Source organism: Amblyomma mixtum, chromosome 10 (assembly GCF_055824585.1).
Source record: "Amblyomma mixtum isolate Tamu chromosome 10, ASM5582458v1, whole genome shotgun sequence".
NCBI lineage: Eukaryota > Metazoa > Arthropoda > Arachnida > Ixodida > Ixodidae > Amblyomma > Amblyomma mixtum.
In genome coordinates, this window is record NC_143021.1 from 178,406,181 (window position 1) to 178,432,482 (window position 26,302).

The 26,302-nt window shown below is 49.6% G+C and overlaps 1 protein-coding gene across 6 annotated transcripts in view; it reads right to left on the reverse strand.

The window, feature by feature from the left end:
* Positions 1-26,302, reverse strand: part of LOC149327865 (uncharacterized) — a 465,648-nt gene that overhangs the window by 101,555 nt on the left and 337,791 nt on the right. The window contains exon 1 of one of the 6 annotated variants that reach the window (XM_089563925.1): positions 322-1,183. The exons of the other annotated variants lie outside the window; for them this stretch is intronic. Within the exon in view, the coding sequence (XP_089420051.1) occupies positions 322-330 (9 nt within the window). The 5' untranslated portion in view covers positions 331-1,183. Of the gene's footprint in view, positions 1-321; positions 1,184-26,302 lie in introns of those variants that run through there. 6 annotated transcript variants of the gene reach the window in all.

The window sequence follows — 26,302 nt, forward strand, 5'->3', positions numbered from 1 at the left end:
TCCTGGTAGCGGTAGAACGTGATAAAAAACGCGACGTCCACAGGCTTCTAGGAGTGGTTTCGTTTCGTTTGCAACGGGGTGCCCAAAAACTCACTAATTAATGCGAACGTCGGTGCAAGGGGTTATTGCAGAGCGCATGCCAATGCAATTCTAAGAAGTTTAACAGCCGATGAAACTCATGAGAAGAAAAAAAATGCGATCGCACACGCAGAAAGGGCAACTTTGTCAACGCACAGAGTTTGCCAAGTTGCTTGTTGGCAAATCAGCCGGTCTGGAAATTAAAGAGAACATGCGAAGCAAAGTCCACGATTGAACACTCACCAAAGTCATTTTGGAGGGGTAGACAGAGGGCTCGAAAGGGGCCCTCAAAATCACCAAGGTTGCCAGGGCAAACGGGTGAAATCCTTCTTCGTCATCAAAAATGTGTCACGGGCATCCACGCGCCAGTTTTGGAGCGGACGACAAGAAAAAAAAAAGACAAGAAACTGGGACGACAATGGCGCAGGCACAGAAGAGAAGAGAAGAGGTGACTCTCCGGCAGTAAACGGGGTAACAACTTCACACGCACGCACGCACAAGATTAGCCACGGGGCCGGGCGACGTCAGTACAGACACCACTACCACCAGCACAACCGGTAGTCGATGGGGTCCACACAATTGGAGCCGCCACTGTTTGCCAGATGCTGACAAAATCGGGCGTGTGCACAAGCGGAGAGGGGGCGAGGAGGAAACTTCACTGCACCGCACTGCCCGCAGGTCCTTTCAGTGCTGGCTAGGGCTCCCAGTGCAGGGTCCAATGTAGGCCGACTCAAGAGACATCCGCGGCCAAAGCCGAGCTCCGTGACTTCCAGAGAAGACGAAGCCGCGACGACTAATCGGCGTCAGCCAGTCAGTCCGTCATCGCCGCGCACGTCCGTCAAAGTACAGCGCCGCGCTAACTGCGGGGGAGGGCAGAAGAAAGATGCTGTGCCGGTCTCCGCACAAGCCGAAGCCTAGGCCCGGAGTCGCAGCACTCCTCCCTAGTAGCAGACGACGCGAACGGGAGCGCACAGACGGCCGTTGCTAGCAGACGACACCGCCACCGCAGCCGTTGCGAGGCTGCTCCGCGCACGCACACGCACGCACGAGGAACCGATGCGGGGCAGACCAACGCTAGGGGCAGAACGGGCGTTCAAACGAGCTCTGTCGGCCGCGGGGGAGAGGGGGTCGCGTCGGCGGCGGCGGCGGCGGCGCATGCACTTCGCCGGAGAGAAACTTGTTTACGTGCACACACAGACAAACAGAACCGCGCGTGGAACGACAGAAGGATCGAGCGTCCGCGAGAAAGTAGAGAACACACGCGCGCCGCTTCGAGGAGGAGGGAGAGAGCGCGGCCTCTCCGCTGCCTCTGCCGCCGCCGGCGTGTGGATCGAGAGAGGACAGACGAGGGAGAGCCGCACAAAGAATGAACAAAAGAGAGAAAAGAAGGATTGCGAGGACAGGAAGAGAAGGCGGTTGCGTGTGGTAGAGAGAGGGAGCAGAAAGGGAGAGATACCCATGCACCGGCTGCTGCTGTCTGTGCTGCCGCGGCCGAGAAACACCGTTGGCGAATGGAGAGAGACGAGAGAAAGAGCGACAGCTCGCAGCAAGGCTGCAGCTTTGGCGAGAGCTCATAATGAGAGAGAGAAGAAGGCCTGTTTAGTAAACAACCTCGCTAAATTTAGCGGGTTGCGGGCCGACGCCGGCAGCGCGGCAAACAACGCTGGGACACGCGCTGAACTTCTCTTGCCCTCGAGGCCAGGCTTCGCGCTCTCTATCTGCCTCTCTTCCACTCTCCTCCGCATCCCAGGAACGAAAAAGAAACGTACGGGCCTCCAACTTTTATTGCACCGTCTCGCGCTCCGCACCTCTCCCTCGACCTCAACCCCCCCCCCCCCCCCCCCCTCCACCTCCTTCATACCTCACTGCAGTGCTGTTGTGATTATCTTATTTTATTCTTTCCCTCTCTCTGTCCTGGGTGGATGTCTCTGTGTCTTTCCCTCTTACACGTACACACACACACGCGCGCGCATTCCCCTTTCCTCGGAGCGAGCCCGCACGCAAAAAGCGGCAACCTCGATACGTTTCCCGCTATAGCCGGCCTGCGTCGTTCCGAGGAGGTTGAACAAACAATGGCGAGGAGGGCCAGTGGGTGGGTTGCGAGCGCGCCCAGAGAGAAAAGGCCATCTCGCAACAGCGGAGGAAAAAGAAGAAAACAAAAGACACAGCAGCGCAGCAAATGGTCGACGCTGCCCCACGTCCGTTCCGAAGTCGGCAGCTAGCCACCGCCCCCTTTCGCTTCCCCCCGTCTCTTCGTTTCGGAGTCACACGCGAAGAGAGGAAACAACAAAAACAAAACTTTTTGTTTGGTTCGTTGTTGTTCCGTCTGGTATCTCACTCCGTCCGGCCGGTCGGCCTGGCCCGAAGCTAGCGCGCACAAACACGGCCTCGGCGGCGGCCTCCCCCCTCATCCTGCCCCCCCCCCCCCCCTCGCTTCCCTCTCCAGCGCAACCCACTACCGCCACCACCCCTTCAGTGTCTTTTTCGACACGGCCTGAGTAAACAACGAGTCAGTCGACGGCTTCGCGTGCTGGCAGAACCTACGCAGTCGTCAAGGGTGTGACGGAACGCTAGGAAGACTACGCTACGCGAGCAAGCCTCGAGTCAGTGCTCGAAATTAAACAATGAAGCGGAAAAAATGAGCTCACTGTACGAAACGTAGGCCACCCGTTTCACAATTCCGAGAGGGTGGCCTGAGATGAGCGCCTCAGTCGCAATGAAGGCCTCAGACGTAATCGAGGACGGCGCCAAAGGATCGTGAATAATTAATCAGACGCATTTCAGGTCGTGCCGACACAGTAGGCAGCCTGATGTTCAAATAAAGAACCAACGAAGGTTGCAGCGGTGGTAAGTAATAAATGGTTGCAGGAAAATGAAAGCGAAATAGCACAGGCCTGTCGACCGGCGTCAGGGGAGAGAGAGACGGAAGAAAGAAAAGGCAGGAATGAAGGAAGCGAAAGAGGAGACAGAATGAAAATTGAAAGTCCAGTTCGCAGTATCCACTACGAAAGTGACCACTAGATCACTGCGACAAGCCTCCTACTAACGCCTTGCAAGCCGAAACCAAGAAAGTGGCATGAGGCTTGAATAGTCACAGAGTCCCAGTTTGAGAACACAGAGAAATGCAGAAAGGAGGATACTCAGCACAGAGGCTCCGGGAGCCAACACGTCTTTGTGATAGCTTGTTTTTCACCGATGTCTCCCCCTTTCTCTTTCTTAAGAACGACAGCTGGAATATTTACATTTTGCGGAGTTTACGGCGTCCGTGTCGCAACAATATTAGTAAAGCAGGCCTAGCAGCAAACTCTGCAACTTCCCCACTCTGGGATCACGTGGTCAAGTTTTGACCAATCAGCATATTCCTGCTGTTATGTGAGCCAGAACTGTAGTTGCCGGCCGTCTTTGAGAGGGAGAGGGAGGGGGAATAGAACGGAAGGCCGACTGCTGCTGTCAGTTCCTCGACCCGAGGGAGCAAGGCGGCAACCAAAGGGCATGTTTTGTTTTTTAATTATTCATAACTAAATAACTAGCCAAGGAAGAAGCTCCTTCGATGGGTGTGTATGTTGAGAAAAACCATCAAGCGCAAAAAACCAATCCACAGAGTTTGATCCCGTGCGGAAACATGGGTGGAAACAGACAAATCGATACGTTCGTTCGTGATTTAAATTCGATTTTTATAGCAAGGGGAGTGATTTGTATCCAAGTAAATACAATTGATGGCTGCGAAAATTCTTCACTGCCCAGCACACGCGGTGACTTATGAAAGAAACTAGATAGGAACAGTATTAGACACAAAGTACAGCCTTGCTGGGTAAAATAATTTGCTAAAAATAAAAAAAAAATTAGCAACCTTTCAGAACAGATATGCCAGCTAAAAGAGGCACAAAACACCCGAGCGGGCATCAACCGTAGACAGCAGCCAGTTCTTCAATAAAATGTTCGCGGATTCAATATTTTTAGACAAACCTATAACAGCGCCACACAAACAGGACGTTTCATTTTTCAGTGCAGATTTTTTCCGCACAACGACGCTATAAAATACACAGAGCAGTATTTCCGAGGTTGGCCTGTCTGGTTAGCCGGATACCTCGTTCGGCCATATTTGTGAATATTTATTAATAATTCCGTACCTCACAAAAAATGGTGAAAATATCGCACAGAAACCGGACACAATAAAGGGTGACACAGCACAGGACGACATGTATTGTGTCAACTCTTCTCGGGTGCTGTTTTCTCATTATGGTCTTGAAACCGCAGCAACTAGAGTAGCTACACACTGCTGTCAGTTATACGCACCTTGTTCTCAATAACTGTTACCAATCTGTTGCAATAGTTGAACTTCGTAATAACGAGGGGCCCGGTGATTACTTCGTTATAGGCGTAGCTTCGTTATAGCCCGTGTTGGCCGATATTCCGAGGGGAATCATCATTCCTTCGTTACATCCAGTATTTCGTTATAAGCCGTTTCGTTGTAATGAGGCTCGGCTCCATATGCGTGGAAGCTTACTGCTAAACGCCTGCGTTATAAAAAAAAGGCCTGCCTCGCAATACGCTGTTATCTCTAGTGTTGAGTAAGCTGCAGCCTACGGGGGGCGGTCTCATTTCCGACCGCATGTGAGCACATCTTGTGTTCCCGTTCAATTGTGATTGATCAAGGGCGCTGTACCACCGGGAAAAGCAAAACTGTATCTGCATCGCGTGGATGGGGCGGGGCTCTTCGATAACAGTGCAATCGCTGTCCTCGCCTTTGCATTCCATGGATATGTGCTAGCTGGCCAAGACCGTCGTAGGGATCTGATGCGACTGTAGCTCGTACATGATGCACAGAGATCTTCGGAAAGCGTTACGAAATGACAGCTCATGTTTTTTGCAAAGATTAATTGGTTCCTTGGAAGCAAACTTTGCATTTAAGGGAATTGCCCTGGCGTGCGCGCAAATTTCCATGGAACTAACTTGTCCAACCATATGAAGATCTCCGCCGAACTGATTCGCTCAAATCTGGCTTGTACTATTAAAGTGTAGTCGTCTGTCCTCGTCCGTCGACCTTCCTTTTGCCATTTGACGAGCCGAGCACAGCCTCTATAGTGCGATCTCGGAATATAAACGTTTCTAAACAGACTCAATCTCTTGCACTGATTAGTGGAAAGTTTGTTACGCAATACGTGGACCGTATATACTGCGGCCAGTCTGACACTGCCAATACTCAAGCGCTACAAGAAATTAGAAATTACTAAGTGAAAAAAAAGAAAAAGTTCCAGGTTTGCTTTTCTACCCCAAGGTTACCCATTGCAGGTGGCTCAGTGGTTAGAGCGTTCGTTCGGCTTCTGACCGCACGCGTCGAACCCCGCCGCGGCGGCCGCGATTCGATGGAGGCGAAACGCAAAAGGCGCCCGTGTGCTGTGCGATGTCAGTGCACGTTAAAGATACCCAGGCGGTCGAAATTATTTTCGAAACCCTCCACTTCGGCAAACTCTTCCTCCCTTTTTTCTTCCATTCGCTTCTTTGTTCCTTCCCTCTCACCCATTATTTTGGTAATTCCTTTTTGCTATTCCTATGTGTTTTTCTCTTTTTTATTTTTATTTTTCTTTCTTTTACTCACTACCTCATAAATTTAAGCTTATTATAGTCGGATACAACTTAAAAAAAAACAGCAGTTGCTAACACTGGGCCACGGTCCGCGGCGTCTTGTATTACTGCGCTGGGCAATCGCAACAGTAAACGCAATCAGCTTTTTAATGTCTGACAATATCACACAATCTACGTACCAGAATTCTAGAGCTCACAATTTTTTTTCTTGTCATAAGCTTCTTGTTTAGGGAACAAGAAACGTTTAAGCAGCGGACTACTTTTTCGTCGTGGAGGAATGCTGTGCGCGGAGGCTGAATATGGGCGGAGCTTCACTGCAGACTTAAGCTGTATCCGACTATAAGCCTCCTTACCACCCTCAACCACCTCTGTCATGGAAACTGAGTTGCCCAAATTGTTTCCGATCACCTCATGTTTGCCGCATGCAATTTGGAATATAGGTAGTCATCACCTAGTTATGACCAATTCCTTCGCGGGTAAGTGTCGTTTTATGAGGCCAACAACAACAACAACAACATGAGATACAGTTACTGCGCCATTTTCTTTCCCCAAAAAACAAATTTTCCCTGCACCAAGGTTCACTGGTTTCTACGTTACACCTGCGTCGTTAGTACCGGCTTTACAGTTGCTTGCGCGGTCATCTAGCAATGAGATAAAGTGGCCCCGGACTCGGAACACATGTGTCACATTCCTTCTGCATGCAGAATAAACATTCCGTGTTCAGGACAGATCTAGGCTTCAGACCGATGCAGAAAAACCATTTTAAGCTGACCTCCACGGAAGATAAGCGCATCTGCAGCAAACTGCTCCGTGCGCAGCCTCAACGCCCGCCAGCAAACAGCGTCCACATTCGTACCCTTGCTAGTATCTCATTCTCGATACGTGTTTTTGTTTGAGGCGCATTTTCCGATTTCAGGCGTACGTACGCACATACGTATCTAAAGCTTGCTTTGTGCTATGCAGCCCACCTGCCCATCGGGTTGTGGGCACCATCACGTGGGTGAAGGCCTTCAAGGTAAAGGCCTTTAAGGTAAAGGCCTTTGGTCAAAGGTCTTTGCGGTAAAGACCTTTAGGTCAAAGGCTTTTAGGGTAAAAACCTTAATGGCGAAGGCCTTCATGGTAAATATCTTCCGGTTAAAGGACTTTAGGTCGAATGCCTTTAGCACGTAAGGACCTTAAGTGTCCACCGTGACTAATGCTACTACTGCATGATATTCCGGCTTAGCCATGCTAAACAGTCTGCTATTTTTTTGTGTGTGTTTTACCGCTCATGTCAATTTCCACGGAGATTTCGTTTTTGCGTCTCTTCAAACCGCCTAATAAATCTGGTCAGGCTTCAACCTGATGTTCCACGATAGTATATAGCCTGATCGAACTTGCCAAAAAAATACCGGGATCATAGTTATGATCATCATATTCGTTAAATAATAATCACCATCTTACACCGGCCCATGCCCAACGCAGAGCAAAAACCTAACATATAAATTACGCCAATGAACATCGAATCCCAATCGGCGCCCCCATCAGCGTCATCGTCGTGGTTCCCACCGCTGCCATAATCATCATCATCATCCTGAGTCGTTTCCCCTGATTTCGATATAAGTTTTGATCTGCGCCTGGTGCGGCTACTCTATTATAGCGAATTTAATAATCTCACCTGTGTACGAAGCTCTGGCTGTGGGGATTCTGTCTTTATTCACAAAAACTAATATGAAAAAACTTGCATGTCATAAATACGTCTTCAATTTATGACAGCATGTGCTGGTTTATCACCGAAAAAAAAAAACCATGATTACGTATCACCGAACGTGGTCACCACGCGTGGCGAAGTTGAAGATGGTATGGTCAGGAGCGCACAGGTTGACAAAACCCAACCGGCAACAGCTTAGACTAGGAATCACTTTTCCAGCGACAAGCAGGCGGGCATCTCGCAAGAACACGAGGGGCAAGCATGAAGCCCCTCTGCGCGCGCCGTTGTTACGTAATTTTCCAGGAACTCCAGCTGTTCCTCACGTAAGCGGACCGACGGTGCATACTCTTTTGCGTCGCATCAGGGACGCGAGAAAATGGCTGCAAACACGGTGAGGCTACTGTGCACCGTCCGTGCTCTATGCATATAGCCTTTCGTTACCTTTCCCCTACAGGCAGCTGCGCCCTGAATGTTTTTTATTTGTTTTTTTTAGAACAAAGAAAGCAGGGTATTTTTCAGACGTACTGTACATGGCAGAAGAAACAACAATACCGGATCTTGAGCGCCCTGTAGTCGAGCACGCACCCATCCACACGCACGCACGCAAGCACGCATAAGATTTAAGTGTCGCCCGGCTTCAAGTGTGGTGCACTATAAACGGAAAGGAGTAAAAGGGTGTAAAGTTGTCCTCTAGCGCACACCCTTCTTTAAACGGTGTGCGCGAGAGGACAACTTTACACCCTTTTTATTCCCATATAGGTGTATTCGTGCTTAGAGTGTACACCCTGTTCCTTGCTGGGGATTGCTGGGGATTGTCGCTTTTTTTAAGTCCATGTCTGAAGATGGCACAGGCTGCTGTTGAAAGCGCCTCCCCCCCCCCCCTCAACCACCTAGCCTACCTATTCATACAACCCCCTCCCCCCCCCCCCCCCCCCCCAACTGCGCGCGCGCGCACACACACACGCGCATGGGCACAGACACACACACGCGCGCGCACACACACACACACACACACACATGGACGCACGCACGCACGCACACACACATACACACGCGCGCGCGCGGACGCACGCACGCACGCACACGCACACAGAATGCGTTCTTGTTATGACAACCCGTCATTTCAGGAACTGGATTATCGGGAGGATAGACGGGCACTCCGAGCACCGAACTTGTTTATCCCAAGCAAAAATTCGAAATGCCGTTTTATGCCCTGAGGCAATAAACATCGCATTAAAAAAAAAAAGTAAGGCAGGGAAGCCAAACGGAGGGCACAATTCGCGTCCGCGTTCGTGTAATACACGCAGTGTCAGAAGGGTATGGAGCACGATTGTGACGAGTGTGCACACTTTTGCATTGGTTAGCTCGCGGAGTTTAACAGGCGTACGTGTTTGTATGCCAGCACTTTGGCGCCGCGTGGGCGTTCCAAGAGTCACTACAAGCCCCCAATTTGTAGCACTCTCGGAGCCGGAGCTTTTATAATATACAGCACTAAGATCAACGCACTTACGGCGCCACTGGAAACAGCGGAGGGATACAAATAGGATAGTGCACATGTCGAAGAATTCAAAGCACGTCACTAGGAGCGTCTATATGAACCTAGGCGAGGACTCTGTGGGCCTGCAGGAGAGATGTGCTCACGTAAATTTCATTAGACTGTCTGTACACAGAAGTAAGAATATGTCGAAACGCCATTGGAAGGTGGAAAGTGAGGGACACCGAAGCTGGGTCGTACCGACAGATTACTGCGCTGTAGAAATGACAGCTGGAAGCTAGTTTAACTGAAAACGGAGATTTTATGGTGACGATGAATTTCACTAGCGCAAGGGTAGCTTTTTTTGTTTGCATAATGTGGGATCAAAGACCCATTTTCCAAGCATTTCACCCAAGATCAGTCGAGCACAATACAAGGGAGAGCTTGTAACCACTGAATAACCGGTTGGCACTGGGGATTGAGCCCCGCAACTCAAGCGTGCGAGGCGAATGCTCAGACCACTAGGCCATCGCCAGACAGCCACACGATCACAAGTTCCCTTTAATAGTGGACCGTATTGTACGCTTCAGGAAAGACCTGTCCCACTGATATCGAAATGTCGCTGTCTTGGAACAGCCGTGTCCACCCTATCACAATACACTACAATGCAATACAAAAGCCTTTATTTCAACATCAGGTGATGTTAGGAGGTGCTCCCAAAAAGCCGTAGATTATCCCTGAAAGCTTCTCAATCTCACCCCCCCCTCACCCTCTCCCTCCCCCAGCTTCGTTCCCTTTCCCTTTCCTTAGGCGTCCACTCTGTCACCCTAACCGAGCACCGTTTATATGCTCTTCGCATTGCATGCCCTGCCCAAGTCCAAATGCATTAAATGCTATGCGGAAAAGCAAGCGAGACTGATAGGCCGTACGTTCTTTTTCTTTTTTACTTGACATCCACCCAGTTTCCCTAACGGTCAGTCGCTCATGCGTTCTTGGCGTCATTTGTCCAGGCAAGCTCCATTTGAGAATATTACTGTTCACGGCTTATCACAGGATAACATGGATCACAGGACGGCTTATCAAGGATACCATGCTTTCTATTAAGCTTGCTGTAAATACGGAGACAGTGAGCGGAGGAGCTTCCCGATAGCTCGAAGTGCGATCGAACGGCATGCAAAATAAAATGGCGACTTGAATTCAAGGCTTAGATATCGAATGAAATTCCAGGAAGTGCTTTCGCGTTTGTCCGTAACTTAGCCAAAACTTCCGCAATATCGGGTCTACGTCATTGACACGAAGTGCGTCACAGAATGTTCTAACCCAACAAGTTCCTGATCAGCGAAGCAACAAGCCAAAAACATAACGCAACAGAAGTACTCAGCGTAGCAGCTTCTTGTACTCAGCTGCTGAGTGGTTGTGCGGTGTACAAGAAGACTCACTGATGAATTGAATGAATGATCTCTTTTTGTGTGCATTAATCGGGCGAACGCTTAGTTTACTCATCAGCCGAGAGACTACCTAGTGCTGGACTGGATATATCTAGTATTATACTCAATTATTAAGACCCATGTGCGGCTTAATAGTGATGTATATATGCCGCAAATAGAACACAGACCCCCTGCTCATGCCGTTCGGTGCGATCATGGGCCTCTGCAGCCGGCTCCAGGTGATCCAATTAATATATATATATATATATATATATATATATATATATATATATATTCGCCATAAACTTCTCTTCAAACAGGAAGACTCACTAGCCCCAAGACGAATAGGCAAGATGCCAAGCTGTCTGAGAATTTATAATTCAAGGCAGTTCCGATAAAAGTGAACCACACACGCCTTTCAAAGCGACTAGCGCTTCTACAAGGAACTATACGTAGACCTGCGTTAATTTATTTAAACATGCGGGCTTAAGTAACTGCTCCCTACCTGCCTCCAAGTGCCTCACTGAAACAAATGTTGCCTATGAACCCGCTCTCGTCATTTCACATTGTGGCGAAGTTGCTATTTACAAAGCACAAAGCCAGACAGCCGAACGTCAACTGTAATTACCGCACAGCCCTCTAACCAGCACGCTAATTAGCAAAGCCGTCACGTGAGTGACAAAGTATTCATGGGGCAACAGAGAGTGCGACGCGAGCGGCAGAATGTCCTCTCAGGTGCGTGCGAAGCGTTTGTTGATTGTACGCGGTGATCAGGGGACGAGCATTTTGTGACACCTGTCATCGCGGGAGGAACGCACGAACTACGCCGGAAATCGTGGGCGCAGTGTGCCTCACTTGCGCACATAGAAGCCCCGCAGTGCCCCGGCCCGCCTCTCACCCACTTCTGTTCTTACCTTCTGTGCGTACGTGCACAGAACGATGAGCCTGATTCGTTTGGTTCGGATTTATGGGGTTTAACGTCCCAAAGCGACTCAGGCCTTGAGGAACGCCGTAATGGATCATTTCGACCGCCTAGGGTTCTTTGACATGCACTGACATACCATAGTACACTAGCACTTCATCGAAATGCGACCGCCGCGGCCGCATCGAATCCGCGTCTTTCAAGTCACCAGCCGATCACCATAACCACTGAGCCATCTCCCTATCTATCTTTCTTTCTTTCTTTCTTTCTTTCTTTCTTTCTTTCTTTCTTTCTTTCTTTCTTTCTTTCTTTCTTTCTTTCTTTCTTCCTTTCTTTCTTTCTTTCTTTCTTTCTTTCTTTCTTTCTTTCTTTCCTTCTTACTTCCTTTCTTTCCTCCTTTCTTTCTTTCTCTCCTTCTTTCTTTCTTTCCTTTCTTCCTTTCACTTCCTTCCTTCCTTCCTTCCTTCTTTCTTTCTCTTTATTTCTTTCTTACCTTCCTTCTTCCTTTCACTTTTCTTTCTTTCTTCCCTTTATCCGTCCCCTACTTCCTTCCCTCTTTCTTCCTTTTCTCTTTTTCTTTCTTTCTCTCTCTTTCTTTATTCCCTTTCTCTTTTTCATTCTCTTTTTCTCTCTTCCCCCTCTTTTTCTATCTTTTTTCCGCCTGTCCTTCCTTCCTTCCTTCTCTCATCCTCTCTTTCTTTCTTTCTTTCTTTCTTTCTTTCTTTCTTTATTTCTCTCTTTCTTTCTTCCTTTCTTTCTTTCTTTCTTTCTTTCTTTCTTTCTTTCTTTCTTTCTTTCTATGGTTCCTTCTTCACCCCTTCCTTCTTTTCTTTCAATATTGCTCTTTTCGTCTTTGTTCGTTCTTTTCGATACTGTAGGATGGAATAGGGTGAGGGAAAAGCTACGCGGAAGCACCCCTGAAAGCCCTCGATCACCGCTGCACAAACAACAATGGAATGTGCACATCGGTATTTCGGTAGCAGTGCCTGACAGTGAGAGAACACGGCACGCGAATCTTTTAAAATCAGAAAAATATACATACAAAAGTCTAATCTCAGCAATCAATAGATACGTTCCAAATTATCCAATGTTCATCTCTGTGACTTACCATATGAACATTATATTTACGACAAGTAGCAACATGTAGGAAATTTTAATTGGCGACATGAGTCTTTCAACAATATATGCAATATACTAAATCGCTCTGTGTCCTGGTCAACCGCCATTACGTCCATTGCTTCCAGTTCGGTGGCGGACGTCGTAATAGAAGAAAGCCCACTGGCTCATCATGACGGAGCTTCATTTCCCAGCCTCTTTCTTTTTTCTTGTCGTTCTTTTACCCCACGCCAGAAGATACGACTGAAAGGGCCAAATTGAATCGGTCTTGGAGAGGAAGGAGCTCTAGGCGGCGGGATAGAGCGAATGCGGATGAAAGAACCCAGTAGTAGTGCCAAGAAATGCGGAGAGAGAACGAAGGGGGGAGGAGGTTACCGGACAAGTTCGCGCTGTTCCGTGCGTACGTGCGGAGATTGCGCGAAGGCTCGACAATTACGCACGGAAAAGAATAAATGAAGAGGCGGCGTCGCATCCACTCCTCCGGCTTTTTTTTTTTAACTTCTAATTTTTTTCATTTTTCTCCCGTTACCGCGGAACTCGCCACTCAGCTCGTGTTGTTCTTTTTTGTTCCTTTTTTCTTGCTTAATCTCCGCAGACAAAAGGCGTTGACTAAGCGTTTCGTAATTTAAATTGTTGCAACAAGACACTCTCGCTTCTCTGGGGCCCGGTTTAACGGGAAGCTATACCGCTGTTCTTGAAATCCGATCGCACACTATACGAGGAATGGGGATTAAAAAGAAAGATGTAGATAATGATAACCTCTCTTCCACTCTCCACTCTCTTCCACAAAAATTTGAAGTTTATGGTATTTAAAGGCGGAATAAACAGGAGGCAGTGGACTTTAGAAGGGGGACTTAACTTTTACAACCACTAACCGTTGGTCACAGAGACAATTCAGAAAGCAGGAAAATACAGCCAGATGTGACGTAGTCAGGTGGGGAAACTGGATTTTTAAATCTATTAAAATGGGGTGGCCGTGGGTCGCGCGTCACGGGGCTAAATGTAGGTCATCGGGAAATGGCTTTATCGTGCAATTGACGTCAGCTGACCGGTTACGGGGGCTATTCATGATGCCCGCGTTACCTATTAGCAATTGGTTGTGTTTTTGCATCGCTCGCTGGAAAGGGTACATGTTAAGCGTCCGGCGAACAACAACGTCACCCAACGCCCTGGCATGTCATGTAATAGAGCGTCCACGTTCATCTCGTGGGCAATGCGACTTATTTAGGTGAGCGCTTGCGAGGGCATACCTCATCAGGTCACCTGATGCGGGGGGGGGGGGGGGGGGGGGGGAGTTCTGACGCACGTAGGACGTGAAGGGAACGTGACATAAATGCTGCTTTCACTTCTTCAATCCGGATGAGGAAGGATAAGTGCGTGGGATCTTTCTTTCTTCCTATCGCTCATGCACAACTTTCGCGGCAAGTACACAAGGTGTTTCTCAGCTTCCTTTTCTCTGTTTTCTTTTTGTGCCACTTTTTCAAAACATCATCTTTTCTTTTTCACTTCTTACGTTGTCTATACAGACTCGCAGGCACCTCGGCGTGCCTTCCATGAAAGAGCCTTCCCTTTCCCTACCCGATCGGCCTTAGATGCCGCCCTCATAGCTTTAAGCCCACGACCGGTGACCCTTCGGTGGATCCCTGGTCACATGGGCATCCCCGGCAATGAGCTGGCTCACCAGCTTGCCTCCGATAATATGCACCGGGCGCCGGGGATCCCATGGACGAGCCCACCGACGGAGCAGGCGGTCAGGGCTTACAAACACACTGTCGAAGAATACTACACGCAGCAAAAATTGGAATTAGCTGATTTGCCACCACCACACCCATCCTTATCGATCCGATAAGGATTATCGATAATTTAGTGTGCCCGGGGTCCTTTCAGAGCGGTTGAATGAGCGTCAGGGGTTCTATAAAGCGAAGGCATCAATGCGATTTACACCCACGTTCAGTGTGTTGTCAAATGTTTAGGGGAACCCCCCAAGGTGCAGTAGATATATAATAAGGGAGGAATTACTCATTGATATCCACACAAGCACAGCAATACGGCTACAAAGGAAAGCTAACAGCTTTCTCAGAAACTCCGTAGTTAAAGAAAAATTCGTCTTGGTGCGGGGTTCGTACCCGGGACCACCACTTCACCGGAGCAGTCGCTCTACCAAATGAGCTAACCGGGACGTCAAGTTTACGTTAGGGCGAGATGAAATTGATCATTAATTCGAAGTGAGAACTGTGTTGGTCAGTTGGTAGAACGACTGCTCCGGTGAAGCGGCGGTCCCGGGCAAGGAAGAATTTTTCTTCTAATACGAAATTTCTGAAAAAGCTGTACAGCTTTCCTTTGTAGCCTTATGCCTGCCTGCGCTTGGGTGGATGCCAATAAGAATTACTCCCTTATCACATTCTTTCGTGCAGTGTGTGTGTGTGTGTGTGTGTGTGTGTGTGCTGGCGTGTGTGTTTGCGTGTGCGTGCGTGTGAGTATGTGCGCGTATGTGCGCGTGGGAGGTCACGAGCGCGAGGGAGGGAGGGTATCAACGAAATCCCAGCACACAGTCGTTCTTGCTCTTCGCGTCCAACAAAACGCGACCGCGCCGAGGCAGGGTTCGAACCCGCGACGTCGTGCTCCGCAGCACAAGGCCACACACCTGCGCAAGCTCGGCACGGTGAGTCTCCAGTCTACTATACTACGTCATCGCCTCCGTCACTCTGCACCGACCTCCTTTCAACCGCCAAGGAGAGAATAAAAGCACGAAAGAGCAGCGGCGCTAGTCTCCGGCGGCACCGCTTCGAAAAGGGGGGTCAAGTTCACGCGTGAGGTTCTGTCGGGGACGAAGGGAAGGGTGGTGTGGCGAGGAGAGAAGAAAACACGTATCGTTGCAACGCTTGCGGTTAATATTCAATTTCAGTCTTTAAGTCAACGCCTGCTCCCCGCATCTCTGCCGTGAAGAAGGTGCTCATAAAAGCAGCCGTCTGCAATGATTTGAGAAAAGAAACAGAGAAATAACGATGATTCCAGCGTTAAAACTTCAAGGTACGTGTTTAGTAACTATTCCTTCCTCGATTCACCATTCCGCTGTTATACAATCGGTAGTGACCGGTTGTGACGTCACCTACGTCCTTCGTCTGCCCCGTTATCAAAGGACAAATGGTGCCGACGAAAAAGAATTTATTGGAAAGACAACAATCATCATCACCCCACATGACACATGGAAGTTGGAAGTAGCGCATGTTTTGTCGTCTGCCTCCTCTTCTGCCGCCACTGGCGCTGCGGTCTACAGCCATGGCGAACTATCTAATCCGTACGTCTACCTAATCGAGCGTGGTAGTTTATAGTTACGTCATATCACGTCACCTTCTACACTGGGGCAAAATTTCTCATACAGCAATCACCGCAGAGCGTAGCGGAACAGCGGAGATGGAAAGTAGAATTGAAGTCGTGTGTTGTGGGAAAGCTTCCCTACTTCGTCAGGTGAAAACAACGACTCTGGTTGGCCGGAAGGGAGTGCCTGGCTAGCTTTCCGAGTTCTGGAACAGAGAAGCGATGAACAAACATGAACTTCCCCGCTGCCTGGTGATTCATCCTGACGGTGAGGACAGGTGCAGGTGATGCAATAAAAAGTCCAAAATGCACTTCACTTTTTTTAGAGCGAAAGCTCTACTTCCTGATCAAAGCTGCAAAAGCCGGGATCGGTGAAGCCTGGACCTTGACCTTGAATGAATGAATGAATGTTGCCGCGACTGGAATTCGAACCAGTGGCGGCGCGAACATATGAGCTTTACTGGCCACTACACGAGAGCACTAGGCTCTCGCCACAATTTTTCTTTATTGCGATGGAAGTACGTACATCCACTCTCACAGGCTTCAAACCCGACTTAACCAGGCAGCACCACGCAACCCATCATACACAGTCACACCATCATCCTGCTCTCACTTTGCCCGCACATCAAGATTCCGGGAGACACAGATTCATCGAGTAAAGACACACAAGCAGGAGGTCGATCCGGCGCAGCATATACCCTCCGCACCATAGCAGACCGCCGACCGCGCCTCGTCTTAAACTGCAACACACTCTTGCGGTTGTTGTTGCTGTTTAACTGCTTTCACATACTTTGGCACATCTACCCTGTTTAACTGCGCTGAAAATCTACCATATTTTTTCGGATTAACGCTCAGACAGGACCAAAAAAATTGTTTTTTTTTTGTGTGCGTGAATTCCGCGCTCCGAAATCTTCGGTGGGTCTCCTGTACAGTCTGTTCCAAAAGTAAGCAAGCATAGGGGTGTAACGGAGCAATTATGGCACCCGTTAAGCTCTATATATGTGCACGGTGCGGAGAACCCTTTTCCTGAACTTTCGAGATCCTGAAGTTCTTAGGGGAGCCGTACGGGTTCCATCATACTTCTTAAGAATCAAACCAGGTTGCCTGGTTACTGTACATCAAACTCTGTACACATCACCGCAACGTCGCGCCGTAAAAAGTACCATCGATCAAAGCCGAGGAGGCGCCCTAGTAGTCGTGTACGCATCCTCCACACGAGGCAACGCCGCCTGCATCAATCAGGGCCGACACAAACACGCGCCGCTTGCATCCTGGATGCGGCTTGCGGAACACCGAACACAACGGAGGCCGCGCGAGGGGATTCGCGTTTTGCCTACTGTGTCGTGCGAGCTGGGAAAGAAGGAAGAGACGCGGGGAAGAAGAGAAAGAGGACGTTCCCACGTGTCGCCATGCGACACGTGGGAGACAACAACCGAAGCAGAGAGAGACGTGGATAGAAGAAGGAGAGCCAGAAATATACGGTGCAGCGCACGCGACCTCTGTGGTGGTTGTGCGCTAGGGAGAAGAATGAAGCCCCGTTAGATGGCAGCGGAGACGCCGACGGCTTGTCGCGCGCTGCATGCCAGGAAAAGGAACACGGCGCTCAGCCTGAGGTGAGGAGGAGAGGGGAGGAGGAGGTGAGAGAGGGCACACCAAGCCTACAGCGCCGGATTGCAAATGACCAGTTGGCTGCGGTTTCTCCTTTTTTGGGGCCCCTCACGCGCGCGCACTGCTCGACGGCCAGCGGCTACTTTCTCTCTCGCCCTCTCCGCCTGCCTCTCCCCTGGCTTAAAGCGTGGCGCTCACTTTCTCTCCTCCTTTCTTCAGAGGGAAGACATCGCCGTCGTGGAGGCGTACACATATATACGTGGCATCGTGAGCACAGTCACGTCCACGGCGTCGCTCTCAGGACTGCGGCGTTCTTCTTCCCGTTCATTCTTTGATTCCTATTGTTTCTTTTTGGCTTCTTCCTTAATTTTTCTCACTTAAGCTACCTTTCATTCTCTGCTTAATTACTTCTACTTTCTTCTTTACTTTCTACGAGCGCGTGTACACCCCTGTTTCTTGCAGTTTTGTTGTCAGCTCTCCGTTTTCTCTCTCTCTCTCATCCTCTGTCTATCCGTGTTTCATCCTCTCTCTCCTTCGTTTCATCGTCACGTATGCGGTTCCTTTTTTTTCCCCCCATCTCGTTACTACGCTCATGGTCGTCGCCGCGGAAGAAAAATAATTGCCCTTTTCTTTGTAAATTTTGGCGCGAAAGGAATCCGCGCGCGCAATGCGGTGGACGCGTCATTTTTCGCGCCTTCTTCCATTGTTCGCTCGGCGCAAGTGTGTAAATTCTCGTGTTCCCGCCCAGTAGCGGTTGCTTCTGCTTCAGAGGCAAGGAGCCGAAGGTGTGCGTGTGTGTTTGGGAATGGGGGGGGGGGGGAGCTACTAAAGAATTTTAATCGGGGTCACTTGTCACCCGGTGACAGTATGCGGAAATCAAGCGAACGGGGTGAAAAATAACGTAGCTCTTCTTATTCACTCCTACAGCTCACGCGTTTAGGTGTACACGTGAGGGTTACAAAATGCAAGAACGTGACCAGAAAGCTGAAAGATAAATTCATGTTACTGGCTCGCATTTTGTTTACTAAAGGGCTTCTAGGCCCTTGAATACGGAAGCTTGAATAAGAGAGGTAGAATGGGGGTAGCTCACTGGTTACGGCGTGCGGCTACTGCGCTGGAAGACCCGGGTTCAATCCCAGCAGCAGCGACCGCGTTTCGATGGAGGCGAAACTCAAAAGGCACCCGTACGCTGTGCGATGTCAGCGCATGTCAGATCCCCAAGTGGGCGCAATTATTCCGAAGCCATCCACGACGGCAAAACTACCTCTCTACTTTTATTCCTTCCTGCAGCACTTTCCTCAAGGCGCGGTTGAGGTGTCCACCAATAGTGACACAGTGAGTGCACCTTCTGTTCCCTCAAAACGAATTTTTTATTATTTATTTTTCTTCTTATCACTATCCTCAGCGTTTCAACACTTCTGGATGGTTCTTAGCAGACTTTAGCGTCACCTGCGGCTTTCAGATAAAGTGCTGTGAAGAACTCGCATTCATTAAAGAACAGTGCATGTATGCGCAACCGGCGTGAGAAGCAACGGATAATTGCTCGTAGTTCACGAACTTGTAAAATTTTAGTGACACGTTGTGCATATAACGTGTCGAAATAGTCAATAACACCGAACGCCCATCCCTCCAGGTCATGAGACTTTGACTCAGCGACTATGACGCAACTCGAATTGTATACCCACATAATCTATTGTAAACTCCGGGGAGACACCGCCAGTGTTATTTATGTCAGCATGCATCGTAACTGGGTAAATTGTGGGTGACTCACACAAGCATGCTCATCTGTCTTTGAAAGTGCTGCGCCACTAAGCGTTGAAGGATGGTGGCAGAGCCCATTTTCAGGTGCTTCCGCTAAAAGTCTGTGTCGTCCAAAAAAAAATAAAAATAAACTAGAACCAGCGCTGAAGTTGGCCTTGTCGACTGCAGCGCCGTGACCACCCTAGCGGGAGGAGGAAGCATTTTTGGGGTGTACCTGGAGTGCTTCTACACGCAACCTGCCTGCACTACTTCCGCGCTCTGTCGAAGCCACACGTGCATGGCGCACGTCAGATAAGTGGGCTACGGAGAGAGCACCCAGGGAACGACTATTATCAGCAAAACGCGCGGAGAGGAACAAATGCAACGCCACCTGTCGGCCACAGTTTTGCCTGTAAGACCCTTTTATCAACGAAAGCCGGCGGTGCCCACGTGCAGAAGAAGTGGTCCACAACAACCCCCCCCCCCCCCCCCCCCCCCCCCCAAATGATGTCATCAGCAACGAATATAAACTTCTTCCGAAGGTGTGGGGAATTTAACCAAGCATATACAACAGATTGTGAGGCGAGCACGCAACCCACTGACCACAAAACCGCTTTTTTTTTCAACATGGTATTTACTATACAAGGTTTTGTATATAAAGCGCTGCTTGATAGCGAATAAAGGTGACCAATTGTATGTGTTGACTTACGACTTGGTTTTGGTTTATTGCTTTATTGGGGTTTAACGTCCCGAAGCAACTCAGGCTATGAGGGGGACGCCGTAGTGAAGGGCTCCGGCCTTACGAATGTATTTTAATGAGTAGGCAGGTCTTTAAAAGGAAAGGAAACAAATATATATTAAAAAATGAATGCTGTCTCCTTCAAAGCACGTAAGTAATCTTAAGTGCACTCGTTATTTTTTTTGTCATTATAGATAATAACATTGCGCATTACAGTATTCATCATCATCAGCCTGACTACGCCCACTGCAGGACAAAGGCCTCCCCCATGTCTCTCCAATTAACCCCGTCCTGTGCCAGATGCGGCCACCCTATCCCCGCACACTTCTTAATCTCATCCGCCCACCTGATTTTCTGTCCCCCCCCCCCCCCCCCCCCCCCCTTGCTACGCTTGGAATCCACTCCGTTACCCTTAAGGACCAGTGGTTGTCTTGCCTTCGCAGTACATGCCCTGCCCAAGCCGACTTCATCTTGATTTCGACTAGGATGCCATTAACCCCCGTTTGTTTCGTTGCGAGCATTTTTGCCTCATGGCGAAAATGGTAGTCTATGGTAGTCTGGCAGATTCTTTAGTGTTCATAGATATGAAGCCACTGAGGATTAATACAGTCAGCCTATGAACCGTGCGCACACGACGTTCTTGTGAACGCGCACTTCAGTACTAGAAAAACGCAAATTTTGAAGCATAACGATAATGCGGTGGGGCCGAGTGACGAAAACTTGTCGGGATCAATTCCTTCGCACTACTTATTCTGCGCTGTTTAGCTGCACATTGTCGAATCGACAGCAGCCAAGCCATGTATACTGCCTGTTTTAGGTCAGACAGAAATAGACCGACGTATTAAAGGTTCTAGCCGGCCGAGCTAGTATCGTCGCGATGACCAGCGCAGACTCTTTTTTGTTTCGTTCTTCTCGTTATCCAGTTTCTTAACTACAACTGGTACAAAAGCTATGAAACACACATTCAATTTTTTTTTCTCCCCCGCAAGTCCTCCGATTTTCACTAGAACCTATTTTTTTTTTTTTTTTTTGCGTTTATTGGGAGCTACGCTGCTTCTCTTCTGACGCCGTCATGTCAAGGTTGCTGGGAAGCCGACATTGACCATTGACACGCTCCTGCCATATATCCTGCGCGCCGCTCCGTATTACGAGCATCTGTTCTCTGAAACAGCGGCTTTCCAAGTCGGCAAAAACGACAGAACCGTGCCAAAAATACGACAAAACGTTTTGTAGTTTTGTCGTAATGACAGATTTTGCTATTATTTTGTACCGTTTTTCTGTAGCACTTTTCTGCAGTAACGATATGAAATTCCGTGGTTAAAACAAACATTCTGTTGTTACTACAAGTTTTCGCTCAGAAACACTACAGAAAATCTCTTGAGACGACAGAAAATTTTCTGTTGTGTTTTTCGAATTGTACTTATTTCAGTTCCATATTCACGCAAGCTGCCCCGCCGCGGTGGCTCAGTGGTGACGGCGCTCGGCTGCTGGCCTGAAAGACGCGGGTTCGATCCCGGCCGCGGCGGCCGGATCTCGATGGAGGCGAAATTCTAGAGGCCCGTGTACTGTGCGATGTGAGTGCACGTTAAAGAACCCCAGGTGGTCGAAATTTCCGGAGTCCTTCAGTACGGCTACCCTCATAGCCTTGGCTACCCGGCTACCCGTTTGGGAGGTTAAACTGCAATAAACTAAACCAAATATTCACGTAAACTGAGCTCGATTTCACACATACCTTCGCGTACTTCTTAACTATCTGCCCGAAAAAGAGAAGGAGTGTTCACGGCCCAACGACTGAAACCAAGAGAAGGCAAGCGTAGCAGAGGGCGGAAGAAAGTTAGGTGGACGGATGAGATTAAGAAGTTCGCGGGGATACGGTGGTCGAAACTGGCAAAGGAAAGACATGGGAGAGGCCTTTGCCCTGCAGTGGGCGTATTCAGGCTGATGATGATGATGAGTATGGTTCATAGACTCCCTAGACATCTTATTCCTTCGCTGATTCGGAGAGGCACGCCGGATCGCCGTCTGGAATTCGCCATGACTCAGTCCCCCCCCCCAAACTCGCTCTTTCCGGATAAAGCGGCCGTACAACGCAAGCTCAAAACAGCTGAAAGCGCCAAACCGTTACGCAATCAGATGTGATCCGCTGAGTTCGAAAATTTCAAGCCGACCTTGCCAGTTTCTTGGAGCCATATACTGGACTGTATGAAATGGCTGCATTGGCCTAGCCGGTCGTGAGCACGTGGTTTCCACGAATATACGAGCCCTCGTTATCGCTGAGGCCACCATGCAAAAAGAAAACCTGCGCAGTCAACAGCTGGCGCTTCTATATTTCCGCGAATCGGCTTATCGCCGGATGATAACCGCCGTGAGCCACCTTTTGCGAGCTGTAACCTGCGGAAAGGGCGGCCGCCGCTGGAGTGCGCCGGAGTTGTTCAAGGGAGGAAGGGGCGCCGTGAAACATCAGCCGCCACTCTACATAGTCTGGTCACGGCAAGAAAGAGGAGCAAAGAGAGACGGCGCAGCTTCCGTCCCAGTTCCTTATTGGAGCCACACGGCGTCATCACGTCACCTTATTTCCTTGAACACTCCATACCTGGGGGATTCCCCGAGGGGTGAGGCGGCAAACGTTGCGACGATTTCCGGACGTGCTCACTGTGCAAGGCGGCCTGTTACATTATCCGAGAAATTCGACGGGCCATTGAGTACTCTCCGACAAGGGACAACAAGTCGTCTATAAGAACACATGTGCGCATAAAAAAAGAATTGGTAAAAGTTTCACCGTTCTCGCGGGGCTAAGTGAAAGCGTTAGCTCTACATCGCCGACTTGATAGCTGAGTGCCTATTGGAAGGCTTACATAGGCCACGGCCTCTGGAATCACGTCACCGCGTAGGTCACGAGACAGTGCCCATATCCAGGCCACCGCTACAGTGTTCTGGTTGGTTTATGGTGTTTAACGTCCCAAAGCGACTCAGGCTATGAGGGACGCCGTAGTGAAGGGCTCCGGAAATATCGACCACCTGGGGTTCTTTAACGTGCACTGACATCGCACAGTACATGGGCCTAGAATCTAGTTCACTGTACCGTCGCCGCGTTGGCTCAGTGGTTATGGCGCTCGACTGCTGACCCGAAAGATGCGGGTTCGATCCCGGCAGCGGCAGCTGAATTTCGATGGAGGCGAAGTAAAGGTTAAGCCCGGCTCCCCTAAAACCAGCGTTCAGCGCAGCAAGACGTGTGAATAAGCCGCATCAGAAGAGATCTCTAAAGACACTTCCATCAATTCAGATCGCATAGAGCTCACACTTTGCCTGAAAAGATACTTTATGGAGTACTCAAGCTGCCTTTCTCCCCAAAATGTGAGCTTGGTCAGCGAGTCCGCGCATTATGACGTAGATTCTTTCTACGGACGACCTCTGATCGTGCTCTGGACACTATATTTGTTTTTGCATGCCCACTCTTCTAGGGTCAGAATAATGGCCTGCGGCATTTTCAAATAAATTTTTAATGAATTACCAAAGCACGCGACCTGCAGTGCTCAGGCTCGGACCCGGGTGTTCACAAAGCACGCGCCGTGTCGAATGAAAGCGTGTTTTACGCGAAAGCGTAAATTCCCCGTGTTGCTCAAAAGCCGGTGTCGACGTTGCCGTCGGCGTGACAGAAAAATTAGGAATAGTCGATTACAGCATGCGCCCATAGATGGCGCCAGCTACACTAGCGATGCACCGGAAACCCTTGGCCTTCGGGTCCTCGGGCTGCGAGTCAGATACGCTACCGCTAGGCCACGCAGACGAGTTCGTACGGCTTGATTAAAGAGGGACGCTATACGAGCATGTATGTAGTGTGGTCTAGCACATAATGACTGTGACTGTTAAGGAGGAAACAGTGTTCGTGTCTGCAAGGGCAAGAGGAAGAGATGTCGCGTCATACCCTCAAAGGCGGAGCTCAAGTGTCCATTTTTTTTCCCATGTGTTTAAAGAAAGCGCAGCATTCCAGACTATCTTGTCTTGTGGTTGTTTCCTTCAGTTTTTTTTTATTGGGGTTTAACGTCCCAAACCAACACAGGCTATGAGGGACGCCGTAGTGAAGGGCTCCGGAAATTTCGACCACCTGGGGTTCTTTAACGTGCACTGACATCGCACAGCACACGGGCCTCTAGAATTTCGCCTTCATCGAAATTCCAGCCGCCGCGACCAGGGTTGAACCCGCGTCTTTCGGGTCAGCAGCCGAACGCTGTAACCACTGAGCCACCGCGGCGGGGCTGTTTCCTTCAGTGCTTTCATTATTACGAAAAGCAGCGACGCACGCACGCGAGCACGCGAAACCCTACACAGAGTCCGGGTCCAGCTCCACGGGCAAAGAAGGAGAAAAAAAAAAACAGTTATGACGTACGCTTTATGGGGCAGACAGCTTTCTTGCGTCGCCGCTTCTTGGAACGGCGTGCGAGATTTACCCTATGCTAGGCCTTGGGAGCACACCACACGATAATAATAAAAAAAAAAACTGAACAATAAAGTTGAGGGGACCGGCTGAGGTGGGGAAGAGAAACGTGCTTTGCACCTCGGTTCCGAGGCAACTGCGGCACATGTCGTTTCACATGTGTCATGCAGAGTTGCGGGAATGTACTTTCAGCCGGTGATAAAAGCTTAGAGTAAACAACACGAAGTCGCGGGAGCGTATACATACGCGTACCTGCCAATGAGATAGAGAGAGACAGAGATACAGCTGGAGTAATCGCAGGCGCGCGGCAACGCCGTATCGGAGCCAACGAGTCGAGTAGTAGAAGCAGGCGATAAGGAGACGCCGAAAAGGAAAGCCTTTGGGGCTCCAAGAACGGCGCCCCCTTGTAACAGCTGGAGAACGTCTGCGGAAGGCGACGGCGCTCCATCGTATGTCAAGGTTGATTAGCACGAAACGATTGAAACGTTGTATCTGCGTACACGCCGGATAGACGATAGCGGGGAGATGAGATGCTTCGTGTGTCCTTCCACGGAGGCAGGAGATATGAGGGGCGATAGGAAAGAGGGTAGAGCGGGAGAGAGGGGGTAGCATATCGAATATAATAGAAGAAAACGCAAGTTGGACATTCGCCAGGAGTACTCCAGAATGCAATGTCGGCAGGTAATACATGGATAGAGCGGTGAAAATGCAGGTGGGAGAACGGTGACGGACAGAAATGGTAACGAACGTGTCAGAAATCGGCTGCTTTCTTCATTTGTTGTTTGCCGCCGCGGTGGCTAGTGGTTATGGTGCTCAGCTGCTGACCCGAAAGACGCGGGCTCGATCCCGGCCCCGATCCCGGTTGAATTTCTTTGGAGGAGAAATTCTAGAGGCCCGTGTACTGTGCGATGTCAGTGCACGTTAAAGAACCCCAGGTGGTCGAAATTGCCGGAGCCCTCCACTACGGCGTCTCTCATAGCCTGAGTCGCTTTGGGACGTTAAACCCCATAAACCAAACCAACCATCGTTTGTTGTTTATGTTCATGTCTTCTTAAAGACAGCAACATCTCATAGCTCGCCTTAAGACTGATGACAATCGGCTGGCCTCTAATCCGCGTCGTTTAAAAATTGTCAGACGACTATGATAGTCGGTAATGCGAAATTTCAGTGCAGCTCTTCAAACGCCACCTGCCACCCCTGGAATTTGGCATGTCACGCTGCTGGCCACCTTCCGGTATCTTCCCGTGGCAGCCACTTTCCGGTTGTCCATTCCTCCGCTCTCCCTTTGGCAGGTGGCATTTCGCTCTGCTACTACCTGCCAACACGCCACCTGTCAGGCGGCGTGACCTGTCAGGTGGCGTGACCTGTCAGGTGGCGTGTTACGCCGACTACGACGCTGCACTCTAAAACAAACTACGCAGACAGCACGGGATAAGCATGACGGCATAAAATATTACGCATATCCCACTCGGAAAGTCCAAGTGTATGAGTCCGTGTTTCTCAGGATGTAGTTGTTCCCTGCCCTGACTCAGTACTCATCACTTAACCACCGGTTTACGTCAAAGCTGTCCTTGCGTACGTAGTTAATTTTTTCTCGGATGCTGCGTGACAGAAGCACTTGCGTCGCGGGTTTACTGAGTGTAGATCTACGTATTAATGTTACATCTCGCAACAACGTTGCATGTTACAATGAAGGGTGGCAGGAAAGTAGGCGATGTTAATTGCTTCAAAATGTGTCATTATGTAAACTGCGGCGGAATTACGTAGCCCCGGCTGAACGAACACTCGCACGGAACCAGTGGGGGCCGGTTCCCGCTGTCTAGCTTCAGTGAAGCGCGTATTAAGTCTGATCCACCATTTCGTGCTTAGCAGCTGACTTTATAACAGACGTCTATCAGTCAAATTCTTCCCACTGACTTGTTATCCTTGTTTCGACTCGGTTTTGCTGCGAATGTTGGTGCAGCCGAGTGCAGTAACCAAGCAGGGTGTTTAGGATATGTAAATGGGTGGTTTGGTCAGGCGTGAGTAACACATAGCCATGTTCGGTCATTTATCCATCCATCCATATAAGGCAGCTGCCACCGACTTCTTGATAAGATGCCGCTTATTATGCCTTCTCATCTCTCCATACGACAACTGCTACTGTATTTGAACAGGCCTCTGTCAAGT